General features: G+C 43.5%; 1 protein-coding gene across 1 annotated transcript in view; it reads right to left on the minus strand.

Moving 5' to 3' along the window:
* Positions 1-904: 904 nt before the first annotated feature.
* Positions 905-18,417, minus strand: part of kcnt1a (potassium sodium-activated channel subfamily T member 1a) — a 50,674-nt gene continuing 33,161 nt past the window's right edge. The window contains exons 16-29 of the mRNA XM_063010976.1: positions 16,836-16,985; positions 15,022-15,254; positions 13,655-13,868; positions 13,300-13,405; positions 12,292-12,464; positions 11,788-11,859; positions 11,350-11,484; positions 9,880-9,991; positions 8,531-8,632; positions 7,338-7,421; positions 7,113-7,235; positions 6,008-6,296; positions 3,706-3,790; positions 905-996 (exon numbers count right to left, since the gene is read on the minus strand). Of these exons, the coding sequence (XP_062867046.1) occupies positions 927-996; positions 3,706-3,790; positions 6,008-6,296; positions 7,113-7,235; positions 7,338-7,421; positions 8,531-8,632; positions 9,880-9,991; positions 11,350-11,484; positions 11,788-11,859; positions 12,292-12,464; positions 13,300-13,405; positions 13,655-13,868; positions 15,022-15,254; positions 16,836-16,985 (1,948 nt within the window). The 3' untranslated portion in view covers positions 905-926. The remainder of the gene's footprint in view (positions 997-3,705; positions 3,791-6,007; positions 6,297-7,112; positions 7,236-7,337; positions 7,422-8,530; positions 8,633-9,879; positions 9,992-11,349; positions 11,485-11,787; positions 11,860-12,291; positions 12,465-13,299; positions 13,406-13,654; positions 13,869-15,021; positions 15,255-16,835; positions 16,986-18,417) is intronic.

Below are 18,417 nucleotides of genomic sequence, written 5' to 3' on the forward strand. Positions count from 1 at the left end.
CACACTGTGTCCATTTTTTCCAAAAAAAGACCTGGAATGCTGATTCATCTGACCACAATACACGTTTCCAATGTGTGATGGTCCATCCCTAGATGTCTCCAAGCCCAGAGAAGTCGACGCCGCTTCTGGACATGGTTAACGTAAGGCTTCTTGTTTGCACAGTAAACATTTAAATGGCATTCGTGCATGTAACTCTGTATTGTAGTGCTTGACCAAGGTTTGATAAAGTAATCCCTCACCCATGTGGTTATATCAGCTATTGTTGAGTGGCGGTTCTTGATGCAGTGCCGTCTGAGGGATCGAAGATCACAGGCGTTCAGCTTAAACTGACCTTTACGTACTGAAATTCCTCCCGATTCTTTGAATGGTTTAATGATATTATGCACTGTAGAGGGAGAAAAAAGCAAATCCCTTCCAACCTTTCTTTGAGGTTCATTGTTTTTTAAACATTTCAATCATTTTCTCACACATTTGTTGACAAACTGAAAATTTGCATTTTCCATACTGTCCCAACTTTTTCTGATTTGGGGTTGTAAGATACAGTTGTACATAATTGTCATCAATACCTCATACAGTATATTATAAGTATTGTAACGATGACTGGTCTAATACAGTAATACAAAACTACAAAACCAAGATATCAAGTTTTCAAAGTGCTATACATGTGCACACAGCTTTCATTTAAAGAAAGCATTTGGAAAAACAGATGGAACCAATAAGGACAGTGATGCATGGTAAAGTGAGCTGGCATCCCATCTAATAAATAACTACATGACAGGCTAATACATCATGAATAGTTTACTTAGATGTACTTAACCTAATTAAAAATTAGCATTCAGTTGCTATGCTAGGCTAGACCACCAAGTAAATCAATGTACAATCTCAACTATTTACGGATACTGACATAACTGTGACATAACTGTGGTTCAGCTCTGATTTGGACGAGACTGGTTCTCATCTGGAATGTGAGCCAGTGGATCTGGTCGGATCAGGAACCTGTCGGGATATAAGAAAGTCATTCAAATCTTCAGGAAATCTTAAAACAATAGTTATAATTGTATTAATAATAGTAATAATCTATATAAACATGCATGTACAGGTCCTTCTCAAAAAATTAGCATATTGTGATAAAGTTCATTATTTTCCATAATGTAATGATAAAAATTAAACTTTCATATATTTTAGATTCATTGCACACCAACTGAAATATTTCAGGTCTTTTATTGTTTTAATACTGATGATTTTGGCATACAGCTCATGAAAACCCAAAATTCCTATCTAAAAAAATTAGCATATCATGAAAAGGTTCTCTAAACGAGCTATTAACCTAATCATCTGAATCAACTGAATAACTCTAAACACCTGCAAAAGATTCCTGAGGCTTTTAAAAACTCCCAGCCTGGTTCATTACTCAAAACTGCATTCATGGGTAAGACTGCCGACCTGACTGCTGTCCAGAAGGCCATCATTGACACCCTCAAGCAAGAGGGTAAGACACAGAAAGAAATTTCTGAACGAATAGGCTGTTCCCAGAGTGCTGTATCAAGGCACCTCAGTGGGAAGTCTGTGGGAAGGAAAAAGTGTGGCAGAAAACGCTGCACAACGAGAAGAGGTGACCGGACCCTGAGGAAGATTGTGGAGAAGGGCCGATTCCAGACCTTGGGGGACCTGCGGAAGCAGTGGACTGAGTCTGGAGTAGAAACATCCAGAGCCACCGTGCACAGGCGTGTGCAGGAAATGGGCTACAGGTGCCGCATTCCCCAGGTCAAGCCACTTTTGAACCAGAAACAGCGGCAGAAGCGCCTGACCTGGGCTACAGAGAAGCAGCACTGGACTGTTGCTCAGTGGTCCAAAGTACTGTTTTCGGATGAAAGCAAATTTTGCATGTCATTCGGAAATCAAGGTGCCAGAGTCTGGAGGAAGACTAAGTACCCACAGTCAGTGATGGTCTGGGGTGCCATGTCAGCTGCTGGTGTTGGTCCACTGTGTTTTATCAAGGGCAGGGTCAATGCAGCTAGCTATCAGGAGATTTTGGAGCACTTCATGCTTCCATCTGCTGAAAAGCTTTATGGAGATGAAGATTTCATTTTTCAGCACGACCTGGCACCTGCTCACAGTGAATGGTTTACTGACCATGGTATTACTGTGCTCAATTGGCCTGCCAACTCTCCTGACCTGAACCCCATAGAGAATCTGTGGGATATTGTGAAGAGAAAGTTGAGAGACACAAGACCCAACACTCTGGATGAGCTTAAGGCCGCTATCGAAGCATCCTGGGCCTCCATAACACCTCAGCAGTGCCACAGGCTGATTGCCTCCATGCCACGCCGCATTGAAGCAGTCATTTCTGTAAAAGGATTCCCGACCAAGTATTGAGTGCATAACTGAACATAATTATTTGAAGGTTGACTTTTTTTTGTATTAAAAACACTTTTCTTTTATTGGTCGGATGAAATATGCTTATTTTTTGAGATAGGAATTTTGGGTTTTCATGAGCTGTATGCCAAAAGCATCAGTATTAAAACAATAAAAGACCTGAAATATTTCAGTTGGTGTGCAATGAATCTAAAATATATGAAAGTTTAATTTTTATCATTACATTATGGAAAATAATGAACTTTATCACAATATGCTAATTTTTTGAGAAGGACCTATAGATATGTATGCATGTGTACACTGATCAGCCATAACATTAAAACCACCTCCTTGTTTCTACACTCACTGTCCATTTTATCAGCTTCACTTACCATATAGAAGCACTTTTTAGTTCTACAATTACTGACTGTAGTCCATCTGTTTTCTCTGTATGCTTTGTTAGCCCGCTTTCATGCTGTTCTTCAATGGTCAGGACCCCCACAGGACTACTAAAGAGCAGGTATTACTTGGGTGGTGGATGATTCTCAGCACTGCAGTGACACTGACATGGTGCTGGTGTGAGTGAATCAGACACAGCAGCGCTGCTGGAGTTTTTAAATATCGTGTCCACTCTATTAGACACTCCTACCTAGTTGGTTCACCTTGTAGATGGAAAGTCGGAGACGATCGCTTATCTGTTGCTGCTGTTTGAGTTGGTCATCTTCTAGACCTTCATCAGTGGTCACAGGACGCTGTTGGCTGGATATTTTTGGTTGGTGGACTATTCTCAGTCCAGCAGTGACAGTGAGGTGTTTAAAAACTCCAGCAGCGCTGCTGTGTCTTATCCACTCATACCAGCACAACACACACTAACACACCACCACCATGTCAGTGTCACTGCAGTGCCCACCACCCAAATAATATCCACTCTGTAGTGGACCTGAGAGAGTCCTGACTGACCATTGAAGAACAGCATGAAAAGGGGGCTAACAAAGCATGCAGAGAAACAGATGGACTACAGTCAGTAATTGTAGAACTACAAAGTGCTTCTATATGGTAAGTGGAGCTGATAAAATAGACAGTAAGTGTAGAAACAAGGAGGTGGTTTTAATGTTATGGTTGATCGGTGTATACACACATTTCCACACACACACTCTCATACCTAGGGGGGATTTTATTATCTCCAATTAACCTGACTGCATGTCTTTGGACTGTAGGAGGAAACCCACGCGGGCACAGGCAAAACATGCAAACATTACACAGAAAGGACCCAGGCTGCTCCACATGGGAATCGAACCCAGGAGCTTCTTGCGAAGCTGCATGTCATGTGCATGTTAGTCTGGTACGTACACAATATCGTTGAGCTGGAGGCGAGTGTCAGGGCCGGGATTCACCAGAACGTAAGAGAGTGAGTTCTGCTGGTCATTCAGCTCACCTGAAACACCAATCAGACGCCATCGTTATGGACAACATCGTGTTCAACATTGCGCTTTGTCACCTGCTTTGTCCTTTTTATTAATATTTTTACTCTACATGGACAGAAATAAACTATCGAGTCACATTATTATGACCACTTTGTACTTTCGAGGGCTGTGGCAACAGTATGGTCTGGGGAATGTGTTGGTGGCATTCTCTGGGCCTGTGCATCCATGTGGAAGGCACTCAGCCAATTTGGGTATGAATCCATCCTTGCAGATCACGTACATCCATACATGCCGATTGTCTTCCCTGGGGCGGATGGGATCTTCTAACAAGACAAAGTGACTTCCTAGTACTACCCAGACTTGAACACAATTGAGCATCTGTGGGAGCACCTCGATCGTCATGTTCGCTCTATGGATCCTTCCCTGATGCACCCTCCAGCAGCTGTGGGATGCACTGCAGATACCTGTGACAACCTACCAGGACCTTATTGAGTCACTTCCAGCCCGTCTAGCTGAGGTCCGTGCTGCACACGTGGTTACTCTGGATATTCGCTGGTGGTCATAATAATGTAACTCGACAGTGTATATGGATATCCAAACATCACATAAACTGCATGGCCAGAAGTATATAGACAAGTGTTCTAATTATTGAGCTCAGGTGTTAACAGAATAACAAAATCCATAATGAAGTTTGGCTTGCAAAGACAAAGCATTTGGTGGATGCTTGTATACTCAGTGTTGATGACCTGACCTGTTACCAGTAAAACTGTTCATTGTGGAACGTTCCAGAAGAGTGTTACTTGTATAACATTGGTCTTATTTTGCCACTGTAACAACTTGAGACACAGCATTATTAACTAAATAAACATGCAAGCAATTTAACAATGTACAGTTTTCAGTTTTTATTGGGGTTTTTTAAAAAGTGTCCCAATATTTTGGAAAACTGGCTTTGTCATTTTTCTTTTTAATGTTTCTTCAAGGGGCTTGTTTTACCTACTTAATCATGATAGCATAATCAGTGGTAAGTTCAAAATAAAGTGTTTTCAACTCTTTCACAAACTTGCCAGTGTTGTACACCAATCAGCAATAACATTAAAACCACCTCCTTGTTTCTACACTCACTGTCCATTTTATCAGCTCCACTTACCATATAGAACCACTTTGTAGTTCTACAATTACTGACTGTAGTCCATCTGTTTCTCTGCATGCTTTGTTAGCCCTCTTTCATGCTGTTCTTCAATGGTCAGGACTCTCCCAGGACCACCACAGAGCAGCTATTATTTAGGTGGTGGATCATTCCCAGCACTGCACTGACACTGACATGGTGGTGGTGTGTTAGTGTGTGTTGTGCTGGTATGAGTGGATAAGACACAGCAGTCCTGCTGGAGTTTTTAAACACCTCACTGTCACTGCTGGACTGAGAATAGTCCACCAACCAAAAACATCCAGCCAACAGCGCCCCATGGGCAGCGTCCTGTGACCACTGATGAACATCTCAAAGATGACCAACTCAAACAGCAGCAATAGATGAGCGATCGTCTCTGAGTTAACATCTACAAGGTGGACCGACTAGGTAGGAGTGTCTAATAGAGTGGGCAGTGAGTGGACACTGCATTTAAAAACTCATACCAGAACAACACACACAAACACACCACCACCATGTCAGTGACACTGCTGTGCTGAGAATGATCCACCACCTAAATAATACCTGCTCTGTGGTGGTCCTGACCATTGAAGAACAGGATGAAAGCTAAAAAAAAGTAGGTAGAAAAAACAGATGGACTACAGTCAGTAATTGTAGAACTACAAAGTGCTTCTATATGGTAAGTGGAGCTGATAAAATGGACAGTGAGTGTAGAAACAAGGAGGTGGTTTTAATGTTATTGCTGATACATGTGATACAAATACAACCTTATACCTATGACTATAACAACTAAGAATAAAATAAGGTATAATGAGCTTTACCTTGCAAATAACCTAAATTGACTCTGTTCATGACATCACAGGCTGTCAAGTTGGTGACGCCTTCCGTAGAAAGGAACATCAGTGGAGTTTCAGATTTACAGAGAAAACAAAGTAAAAGAACAGGTAAGTGAAGTAAACACACTAGGTGTATGACATATAATTTTTGCATGTCAGCGATTGGTTGGACGACGAGTCGAAAGACAAAATCAAACAATATAATAATAATATTGGATATAATTTGAAAAGTGTAATTAAGTGTTTACTGAATCCTGTGTGAAGGCAGAGGTGCTGCCTCCGGTTCCTGACGAGTTCTGTTAGTTCTGCCCTCTCTGAAAGGCGGGACTGGCCACACTTGGTCTGGCCTGTGAAAAAAGCAGATTCGCTCCTCTTCATCGCTCGCCTGCTTAGGCGCCTCGTCCAGTGCATGCTCTTCCTCCTTAGAACTGAGGGATCTGATTGGTCGCTTTCTGAGGAACTGCGTGTCATGGCGTTAGATTCTTTTTCCTTTTCCCTGGTGTTTCCCCAGCCTTCTGTGCTACTTGAACATTGTGACTAATACATAAAAAAAAGAATAGGATATTAACGAAGCCAAAAATCCACACACACACACACACACACTTATGCAAATGATACATAGCTCTCTGGCAGATATTTCACTATGGATGTTGGCACATCACCTAAAACTTAACCCCAGCAAGACAGAGCTGATATACACTGATCAGCCATAACATTAAAACCACCTCCTTGTTTCTACACTCACTGTCCATTTAATCAGCTCCACTTACCATATAGGAGCACTTTGTAGTTCTACAATTACAGACTGTAGTCCATCTTTTTTTCTACATACTTTTTTAGCCGCTTTCACCCCTCCAGGACCACCACAGAGCAGGTATTATTTAGGTGGTGGATGATTCTCAGCACTGCAGTGACACTGACATGGTGGTGGTGTGTTAGTGTGTGTTGTGCTGGTATGAGTGGATCAGACACAGCAGCGCTGCTGGAGTTTTTAAATACCGTGTCCACTCACCGTCCACTCTATTAGACACTCCTACCTAGTTGGTCCACCTTGTAGATGTAAAGTCAGAGACGATCGCTCATCTATTGCTGCTGTTTGACTTGGTCATCTTCTAGACCTTCATCAGTGGTCACAGGACGCTGCCCATGGGGCGCTGTTGGCTGGATATTTTTGGTTGGTGGACTATTCTCAGTCCAGCAATGACAGGTGTTGCTGTGTCTTATCCACTCATACCAGCACAACACACACTAACACACCACCACCATGTCAGTGTCACTGCAGTGCTGAGAATCATCCACCACCTAAATAATACCTGCTCTGTAGTGGTCCTGTGATGTGTCAGTGTGTCTCACCTCAGATGAAGAAAATGACTCTGTTCGGTAGACGCCGATAGGGATTTCAGAACTTGTTGAGCAGAGCTTCTGAAACAGCCTTCCATATGTACGGATCCAAAGGTCACACTCGCTCACATGCATCTGAACGGTCGTCGACACGCGCACAGGGTTATATTCAATAATTAAAACATCCGTAGACAATCTGGATGGACATATAAATATATAAAAATAATACAGACTTACAGCACACAGGTATCCTGATCCGGGTGTGGTGTCCAGCCCCAGAAGCAGCCGCGTGATTGAGATCATGTAGTCTTTAACAAAACACTAACAAGCCAACAAAATACAGCAGATATTATAATATAAATAATCTACTGCAAAGCTCACAATATAAAAATGACCTAGAGTACTTATCCTACCCATTGCTATACATAACTTATAATAGATTACTTGGACTGAACGTACTAGCAGAGAGAGTCTATGCAATTTCACTTACTATACACCGATCAGGCATAACCTTATGACCACCTTCCTAATATTGTGTTGGTCCCCCTTTTGCTGCCAAAACAGCCCTGACCCGTCGAGGCATGGACTCCACTAGACCCCTGAAGGTGTGCTGTGGAATCTGGCCACCAAGATGTTGGCAGCAGAACCTTTAATACATGTAAGTTGCGAGGTGGAGCCTCCATGGATCTTGTTTGTCCAGCACATCCCACAGATGCTCGTGATTCATCAGACCAGGCCACCTTCTTACATTGCTCCGTGGTCCAGTTCTGATGCTCACGTGCCCATTGTTGGCGCTTCACCCTGACTGGTCTGCAGCTATGCAGCCCCATACGCAACAAACTGTGATGCACTGTGTATTCTGACACCTGTCTATCAGAACCAGCATTAACTTCTTCAGCAATTTGAGTTGGATCGGACCACTGGCCAGCCTTCACTCCCCACGTGCATCAATGAGCCTTGGCCGCCCATGACCCTGTCGCCGGTTTACCACCGTTCCGTACTTGGACCACTTTTAATAGATACTGACCACTGCAGACCGGGAACACCCCATAAAAGCTGCAGCTTTGGAGATGCTCTGACCTGGTCGTCTAGCCATCACAATTGGGCCCTTGTCAAACTCGCTCAAATCCTTACGCTTGCTCATTTTTCACCTGGTGCCTAATATATCCCACCCACTAACAGGTGCTGTAATGAAGAGATAATCAGTGTTATTCACTTCACCTGTCAGTGGTCATAATGTTATGCCTAGTCGGTGTATTCTAGTGCATAATTCACTTTAAATTAACACAATTACAGTTTCAAACTGTCTATAGTCAGAAACAATACAATTTTAGTCCTTTTCAACATGTCAACAATTTTAACATCTTGTATTAATTGAGTAGATGGCAAAACATGACAAAATCAACATAGCTTATGGATAAAACACACACCTGGTAGAGGAGTGTATCCAGCATGCTGATGCTAAAGACTCGACCAGCAGCAAAAGGCAGACGAAACATGAAGGCCAGATTAAAACCTCTATCACGCTCCTTCTGAAAAGTGAACACACATTGCATGAACACACACACAGAAGACAGACATCCCAAAATTATAATCTATACAGTCATTCAGAATCACATAATGTTACTTATTCTATAGCTACTAACACAAATGTACACTAAATACTCCCCTGAAAGCCTTGATGGACCAATCACAAGCAAGTATTCAATAGGATGGCATCATAAATACACCATTAACGATAACAGAAGTGCCAACCCCCCACCCAGTCCTAAAAAAAATGTAGACTTAATATGACCATAAGCTTGTTAGACATTCCACACCAAGGGAAACATACACCGACTAAGCATAACATTATGACCACTGACAGGTGAAGTGAATAACACTGATTATCTCTTCATCACGGCACCTGTTAGTGGGTGGGATATATTAGGCAGCAAGTGAACATTTTATCCTCAAAGTTGACGTGTTAGAAGCAGGAAAAATGGACGAGCGTGAGGATTCGAGCGAGTTTGACAAGGGCCAAATTGTGATGGCTAGACGACTGGGTCAGAGCATCTCCAAAACTGCAGCTCTTGTGGGGTGTTTCCGATATGCAGTGGTCAGTATGTATCAAAAGTGGTCCAATGATGGAACAGTGGTAAACAAAGCTCATTGATGCACATGGGGAGCGAAGGCTGGCCCGTGTGGTCCGATCCAACTGTAGCTCAAATTGCTGAAGAAATTAATGCCGGTTCTGATAGAAAGGTGTCAGAATACACAGTGCAGCACAGTCGCAGGGTTGTTTTGGCAGCAAAAGGGCGAACAACACAATATTTAGGAAGGTGGTCATATTGTTATGCCTGATCGGTGTATGCTGTGCCCTCCTTTGGCCAAATTTTGGAAAGCATCTGTGGAAATGTATTCAAAATTTTATCCTTAATTAGGTCCATAAGTACATAGAGGAAATACAGTGGCCAGTGCAGAACCACACTGAACATATAAATTGGCATAACTCATAACCGGCATAAACTGTAGTGATTGTTGCAAGCCGGGAGTCTTAAAGTCGATGTGGACTCCACATTAATGGTCAAGATTTTGGAATAGGATGTCCAACAAGCTCATAATGATATAATGGTGACCATATATTTTTCTTGCGTAGTTAAATCCTTATCCTTAATCATTACTAGGTTCTTGCTTGCTGTCTATAATCCCCAGTTGCCTAGCTACAGTGTTCTGACAAATTTAATCACTCAGACAGAACACACACATTCAAGTGACTCGTTATGTGATCTTTGCTTACCTTTTCCAATCTGGACAGGGCTAGTGAGTAACTGTCCTTGGCTCTGAACTGCATAAAGCGCATGTTGGATGGGTGTGTCAACTCTGTAATGATGCTGAGACTGGGGAACAACCTACAAAGAGCAAGAGACAGACACAGAGGCAGAGAAACAGCTTAAAGAAGATACAAAGTACCAGCTTGAGGTGCAATACATGGATCATAAGGTTAACCTTAATAGACCAGTGAAGTTGTAGTCTACAGGAAACTGGATTACCCCTTCTATAGATCTTTAATAGTGCCACATACCTGTGACTTAATCTTCTAGACATTAGGGGATGAGAAAAGTCTTTGGCAGATAACCAAATCAGTTAAGAGGGTCACAAACACCTCCTTATTTTTAGAGGCTGTGTTCGCCCAAGCACTTTTTCAGCACTGGACAAAGAGCTGCACTAAAGGAATGCCAAAGCTGCCCTTCTACTCTGGTAACATGGGCAAACGGTACCAGACTGGCAATCAAAAAGTAATAAACTAATAAAAGAGTGTAACATGGTACTGTAGGTGAACTCGACCCAGGGCAGGTGTTTAGGCTGGTTGTATGATTGGTTCTAGGCCAGACCTCAGAAAGGGCTCAAGGTCCTGACTGTAGTCCATCTGTTTCTCTGCATGCCTTGTTAGCCCCCTTTCATGCTGTTCTTTAATGGTCAGGACCCCCACAGGACCACCACAGAGCAGGTATTATTTGGGTGGTGGATCATTCTCAGCACTGCAGTGACACTGACATGGTGGTGGTGTGTTAGTGTGTGAGTTTTTAAACACCTCACTGTCACTGCTGGACTAAGAATAGTCCACTAACCAAAAATATCCAGCCAACAGCGCCCCGTGGGCAGCGTCCTGTAACCACTGATGAAGGTCTAGAAGATGACCGACTCAAACAGCAGCAGTAGATGAGCGATCGTCTCTGACTTTACATCTACAAGGTGACGCAACTAGGTAGGAGTGTCTAATAGAGTGGACAGTGAGTGGACACGGTATTTAAAAACTCCAGCAGCGCTGCTGTGTCTGATCCACTCATACCAGCACAACACACACTAACACACCACCACCATGTCAGTGCCACTGCAGTGCTGAGAATGATCCACCACCTAAATAATACCTGCTCTGTGGTGGTCCTGGGAGAGTCCTGACCATTAAAGAACAGCATGAAAGGGGGCTAACAAAGCATGCAGAGAAACAGATGGACTACAGTCAGTAATTGTAGAACTAGAAAGTGCTTCTATATAGTAAGTGGAGCTGATAAAATGGAAACAAGGAGGTGGTTTTAATGTTATGGCTGATAACTAGTCAGGATTTACTTGATAACTTTAGCTATAAGCTGCAGGCAGGTATCATCTATAAGGTATCATCTATGCCTGCTGTCCCTGACGATGCCGCTCTCTCGGTCTGCTTAGTCATTTTGACTAATTATTATTGGTTGTTGTATCTCTGATTCACCTGAACATGGTCTGAACATTGACGATGGTTTTAGCATCGGCCATGTAATCCTCTTCTGCACTCATTGTGCTCTCCTTATCCACCACCACCAGATTATCAGCATACAGCACTCCACACTGTAACAGGCTGTCCAAACTGTCAATCACGGAGGTAAACAATAAGTATTTCAACATAAAGACATCAAATCAGATTTTTCCAGCAATCACAATAGCTGTCTATTTAAAAATCATGAGGTCGATGCTGGTGTGGTCTTTATGCTTGAGAAAAGAAAGTTAAAGATGGAATAGGCTGGACAGAGCGCCAATCCATCCTTTCCCCCATTCGGATGTAGCCTATCCTGCCTGTGTAGAAGAATGACTGGACAATAGCACAGCTGAGATTCAAACCATGCCAGCCAAGAAACCACAATAAGTAATAGTTATTTAATATAATGCTTACTTGTCAATGCTTCCAACCATGTAGTACACCATTGGGAAACATGATATAGCTTCCAGGAAGTGCTTATCGGGCCTAAGGCAAACAAAAAGACAATGTACGTAGATGGAATAAATTAAAGTGATGGAATAAATGTGATGACATTTTTAGACATTTCATATTGTACTGACCAACTCAATGTTTCAAACATATAATTCATTTAAAAGACCTGGCTTGTAATCAATTCATTAATTCATTCACTGTCTGTTTTACCACCACTTTATCCAGTTCAGGGTCGCATTGGGTACAATTCACTGGAAAAAAAGGTAGTAAACACCCCAAACAGGTCGGCAGTCCATCACACACACACACACACACACACACACACTCAGACTTAGGCCAATTTTATGTAGCACCAATTGTCCTGACTACATGTCCTTAGACTTGTGGGAGGAACCTGAAGCACCCGGAGGAAACCCACACAGACACAGGAAGAACAAACGAACCCCACACAGTGTGTGTACTTACTGGTTATCCAGTAGCAGTACTACTGGGTTGAGTTCTCTTCTGGGTCTGTAATATGCTCGTAGAGGCACGATGAAGTTGTACAGGCCATTTCCTGCTGTCTCAGCTGATACGATGATAAGCTTGTTTTTGAAGCCATACGCTTTAGCATTCTCAAAGCTAACATGATTACAGGCCTGCAACAGTAAAACATCTGCATCAGTGTAAATTACAGTAATAATACTTTATCCTACGGCATTTTACAGCCCATTTACTTTGTCCCCAGAGTGACTAATGTACGTTTTCCATTTCTACATATCCAAAATCCAGAACTATACATGCCGAACCTCACACAAGTACACATGAAAAGTAGAAGTACTTAATTGTAATTGAGGTTGTGATGGCATTCTCTACCAGACACTGAGAGCAAATACTTTTATTTAAAGAATTACAACAGCAGTTACAACAATGGAACGGTTTGCCCAGCTGAGGTTGTGGTCATTGTTGGTTTTATTTTAAATGCTAGACTCGTAGTTGCAGTTTCTATTCTAAACACACACTGATAATTGCTTGCACCTCGCCAGCTGACCTAAAGTAGTTGGTCTATTAGTTGGTCCCTGGCCAAGAAGGGGAATCAAATTTAGCACAGGCACAAGAACAGTATGGGTCACTTGGTAATTGAAACAACAACTAAATGTGGGCTCACAGATGTAAAAATGTAGGGTACCATGCAACTTACAATTGTGAACGAATACAGTGCAAGCAATCAATGATTAATAGCCTTGCTCAGAGGCCCAACAGGGGCAACTTGGTGGTGGGGCTTGAACCAGCAACCCTCTGATCACCTGTCCTATACCTTAACCTCTAATCTACCATTGCCCTAGGTAATACCAGCATTAAAAAGTCATGTAGAATGAATTAGGACCAATTTCAGCATCTAAAACATGATAAGAGAAGTAAAATAATACATAGAATATGTGCACACTGTGTATGCAATCCAACACTATATTAAAACTCTTAGCAATGGTTAACCTGGTCAAGACGCAGGCAGCATGGTGAGGCTTTTTCCAGCAGGAGATGGCACAGCGTTGGTGAGCTTCCTATATAGGGTGAGTTTGGAGGATAACCTTTCACATACCTGAGAAAATCAACCAGATCAACCAATCAAAAAGCAACCAGATAGATCCAATCATGTAAATATACACATACAATCCCAAATGTCCACAAAACATGGGACACTGTTAGCTGCAATAAAAAACAAGAATCTATGATTTGCTAATTCTCTTGAACCATTTATAAACTGAAAAAAAAAAAATCTGTTTTGGCTGACCAACTTGGCTGGCCAAAAACCTAATCTAGAAAGTTTAGTTTTAATCGGATCACATACTCGAAAGCAGAGGACACCTCTTCGTCCGAGTGTCCGGCTTCATCTTCTGACTGGTCACTTAGAAGGTCACATGGCAGCAAAGAGGAAGTATCAGCAATCTCCAGAACAGGACCGATGCTAGTGCGGCGACCTCCCGGTCCATTTTCTGTAGGAGGAGCCAGCTTGGTTGTGTCTCCGGTTGGACTAGTGTTTTGGAAATCCATTGCAACGGTTCCTAAAGGATCAATACAAAAGTGTTTTATATTTAGTTAATTCTAGATAGTCAATGTAATATTGTGTGTATTCCACCCCTTTCTACTAAAATTTGCATTATATGTTTTGACTAGGGACAAAACACTGTGAAGGCCTTAGAGAAGTGAGTAAAAAGGGGTGAATTTTAAATGTTTTCTACTGTGTGGTTGCTACTAGCTAAATGCTACGAGCATTTAAAGGTAAAAAAGAAGATAAATATATTTTAGCAGTTTATTTGAGAATTAATGCTGCAGCAAATTGGCACTTATTTTCATTTTATCAGCTCCACTTACCATATAGAAGCACTTTGTAGTTCTACAATTACTGACTGTAGTCCATCTGTTTCTCTAAATGCTTTCACCCTGTTCCTCAATGGTCAGGACTCCCAGGACCACCACAGAGTAGGTATTATTTAGGTGCTGGATCATTCTCAGCACTGCAGTGACACTGACATGGTGGTGGTGTGTTAGTGTGTGTTGTGCTGGTATGAGTGGATCAGACACAGCAGCACTGCTGGAGTTTTTAAATACCGTGTCCACTCCTACCTAGTCGGTCCACCTTGTAGATGTAAAGTCAGAGACGATCGCTCATCTATTGCTGCTGTTCGAGTTGGTCATCTTTAAGATCTCCATCAGTGGTCACAGGACGCTGCCCACGGGACGCTGTTGGCTGGATATATTTTTGGTTGGTGGACTATTCTCAGTCCAGCTGTGACAGTGAGGTGTTTAAAAACTCCGTCAGCATTGCTGTGTCCGATCCACTCATACCAGCACAACACACACTAACACACCACCACCATGTCAGTGTCACTACAGTGCTGAGAATGATCCACCACCCAAGTACTACCTACTCTGTGGTGGTCCTGTGGGGGTCCTGACCACTGAAGAACAAGGTAAAAGGAGGTTAAAAAAGCATGCAGAGAAACAGATGGACTACAGTCAGTAATTGTAGAACTACAAAGTGCTTCTATATGGTAAGTGGAGCTGATAAAATGGACAGTGAGTGTAGAAACAAGGAGGTGGTTTTAATGTTATGGCTGATCGGTGTATATTTCTATTAGCTTATATTTTCTCTTTAGCAGGTCACATATTACATTAGCAGAAAAAGCAATATTCAGGGTTTTTTTTCTTTCTTACCCATACTAGCAATAATGCTGTGCACAGGAAGTTCAGAAGGGCTGTTAAAAATGCACTGTTTATGTCTCTTCCCATGACTTGTTTCCTCTCTGACAGTGAATGCAGAGTTTTCCTCCTTGGTGATGTTTATGTAGTAGCAGGTGTCTGAAGCAGCCATCAAATGATGGGGTCCAGGGTTTAGCAGGATGCTCGTATTGTCTTCTTTCTTCATGCCTATTAAACAAACCCCATACCTACAAACACAAGCAAAACAAATACTGAAAACTTGTCCTGCTGAATGATTTCAGATATTTGAACACAACATAATATTGCATAAAGGAAAGTTGAGTAAAAACAACACATTCTGGTGTGATCAAGTGGCAAAGTGGTGTAATGCGCAAATCCATCACTTGAAGAGCTGCAAATGCATGAGAGATGGTTGATTTACAGATAGTAGTGTGTGACTAATGCACTTTGTAAGATCCTGTCTCTGACAGGTGAAATGAAACAGCCAGCGACTGTGTGCATGTTGGGGGCCACAGGTATATAAACCGAGCACCTAGGCATGCAGACTGCTTCTACAAACATCAGTGAAAGAATGGGTCGCTCTCAGAAGCTCAGTGAATTCCAGCGTGGTACCGTGATACGATGCCACCTGTGCAACAAGTCCAGTCGTGACATTTCCTCGCTACTAAATATTCCACAGTCGACTGTCAGTGGTATTATAACAAAGTGGAAGCGATTGGGAACGACAGCAACTCGGCCACGAAGTGTTAGGTCACGTAAAATGACAGGGCGGGGTCAGCGGATACGCAGAGGCGCATAATGCGCAGAGGTCGCCAACTTTCTGCAGAGTCAATCGCTACAGACCTCCAAACTTCATGTGACCTTCAGATTAGATCAAGAACAGTGCGTAGAGAGCTTCATGGAATGGGTTTCCATGGCCGAGCAGCTGCATCCGAGCCTTACATCACCAAGCGCAATGCAAAAGCGTCGGATGCATTGGTGTAAAGCACACCGCCACTGGACTCTAGAGCATTGGAGACGTGTTCTCTGGAGTGACGAATCACGCTTCTCCGTCTGGCAATTCGATGGACGAGTCTGGGTTTGGTGGTTGCCAGGAGAACGGTACCTGTCTGACTGCATTGTGACGAGTGTAAAGTTTGGTGGAGGGGGGATTATGGTGTGGGGTCGTTTTTCAGGAGTTGGGCTCGGCCACTTAGTTCCAGTGAAAGGAATTCTTAATGCTTCAGCATACCAGGAGATTTTGGACAATTTCATGCTCCCAACTTTGTGGGAACAGTTTGGGGATGGCCCCTTCCTGTTCCAACATGACTGCGCACCAGTGCACAAAGCGAGGTCCATAAAGACATGGATGAGAACTTGAATGGCCTGCACAGAGTCCTGACCTCAACCCGATATAACACCTTTGGGATGAATCAGAGCGGAGACTGCGAGCCAGGCCTTCTCGTCCAACATCAGTGTCTGACCTCACAAATGCGCTTCTGGAAGAACGGTCAAAAATTCCCATGAACACACTCCTAAACCTTGTGGAAAGCCTTCCCAGAAGAGTTGAAGCTGTTATAGCTGCAAAGGGTGGGCCGACATCATATTAAACCCTATGGATTAAGAATGGGAGTCACTCAAGTGTGAGCTGTCCTTTTAGCAGGACTACATGAGAGACATGGCTTGAGATATCTCCAACAGGGTAGTGGGGGGACATGCCACTCCATATTACTGCCCAATGATTTAAAATGGGATGTACAAAAAATGATGGTCATGGCTGTGTAGTATATGAAAGTGCGTTTTGTAGTTTTGGAGCTGTGTGTACTCACTTCTTGTGTGCGTTGAATGCAGTGTAGGTAAAGCTCTTGCTTTCAAACTCTCTGAAAAACATGCTGTCACTGAGTCGGATATGATACACTTCATTCCCAGAACAGCGGCCATACATTCTCTGCCACTGCTCAGGAGACTGCTGACCTTCCCTGTAAATATTAATAAAAACAATTGATATTCATTATTATGTAATTAAATAATCATGTATTGTACACCGACCACTGACAAGTGAAGTGAATTACACTGATTATCTCTTCATCACGGCACCTGTTAGTGGGTGGGATATATTAGGCAGCAAGTGAACATTTTATCCTCAAACTTGATGTGTTAGGAGCAGGAAAAATGAGCAAGCGTAAGGATTTGGGCGAGGGCCAATTTGTAATGGCTAGACGACTGGGTCAGAGCATCTCCAAAACTGCAGCTCTTGTGGGGTGTTCCCGGTCTGCAGTGGTCAGTATCTATCAAAAGTGGTCCAAGAAAGGAACCTCTATACTGGTTCGACCCTTTGCCGCCGACTGAGGACGCCACTCAACTGACCTGCGCCCCCCTCCGGCACGCAATCAGTACAGCCTGCATTTTTCACCTGCACGAGCCGAGCTCATACACCGAGAGACACTGCGCACGGAGGGTCACACCCCCCTCAATGTTATTCCTCAGCCCTGTGCAGGCGCCGCAGTGGTACCAGTTATGAGGACCTATGCTCCGACTCTACCCCTAAGCCCCTGAACAACAGCCAAATGTTGTTCATACTGCCGCCCAACCCAGTCGGAAAGGCAGAGCTGAGTTTCGATACGATGTATCTAGCGTACTTTACCGCTGCGCCACCTGAGCGGCTAGAAAAGAGCAGTGTTAATCCGTCGACAGGGTCATGGGCGGCCAAGGCTCATTGATGCACGTGGGGAGCGAAGGCTGGCCTGTGTGGTCCGATCCAACAGACGAGCTACTGTAGCTCAGATTGCTGAAGATGTTAATGCTGGTTCTGATAGAAAGGTGTCAGAATACACAGTGCCTCACAGTTTGTTGCAGATGGGGCTGCATAGCCGCAGACCAGTCAGGGTGCCCCTGAATTGATGCTGACCCCTGTCTACCGCCGAAAGCGCCAACTATGGGCACGTGTGTATCGTATCGGAACTGGACCAGGGAGCAATGGAAGAAGGTGGCCTGGTCTGATGAATCCTGGTGGATGGCTGGGTGCGTGTGCGTCGCTTACCTGGGGAACACATGGCACCAGGATGCACTATGGGAAGAACACAAGCCGAATGAGGCAGTGTGATGCTTTGGGCAATGTTCTGCTGGGAAACCTTGGGTCCTGCCATCCATGTGGATGTTACTTTGACACGTACCACCTACCTAAGCAGTGTTGCAGACCATGTACACCCTTTCATGAAAACGACATTCCCTGATGGGTGTGGCCTCTTTCAGCAGGATGATGCGCCCTGCCACAAAGCAAAAATGCTTCAGGAAGGAGTTTGAGGTGTTGACTTGGCCTCCAAATTCCCCAGATCTCAATCCAATCGAGCATCTGTGGGATCTGCTGGACAAACAAGTCCGATCCATGGAGGCCCCACCTCGCAACTTACA

This window comes from Trichomycterus rosablanca, chromosome 16 (genome assembly GCF_030014385.1).
Source record: "Trichomycterus rosablanca isolate fTriRos1 chromosome 16, fTriRos1.hap1, whole genome shotgun sequence".
NCBI classification, from domain to species: Eukaryota; Metazoa; Chordata; class Actinopteri; order Siluriformes; family Trichomycteridae; genus Trichomycterus; species Trichomycterus rosablanca.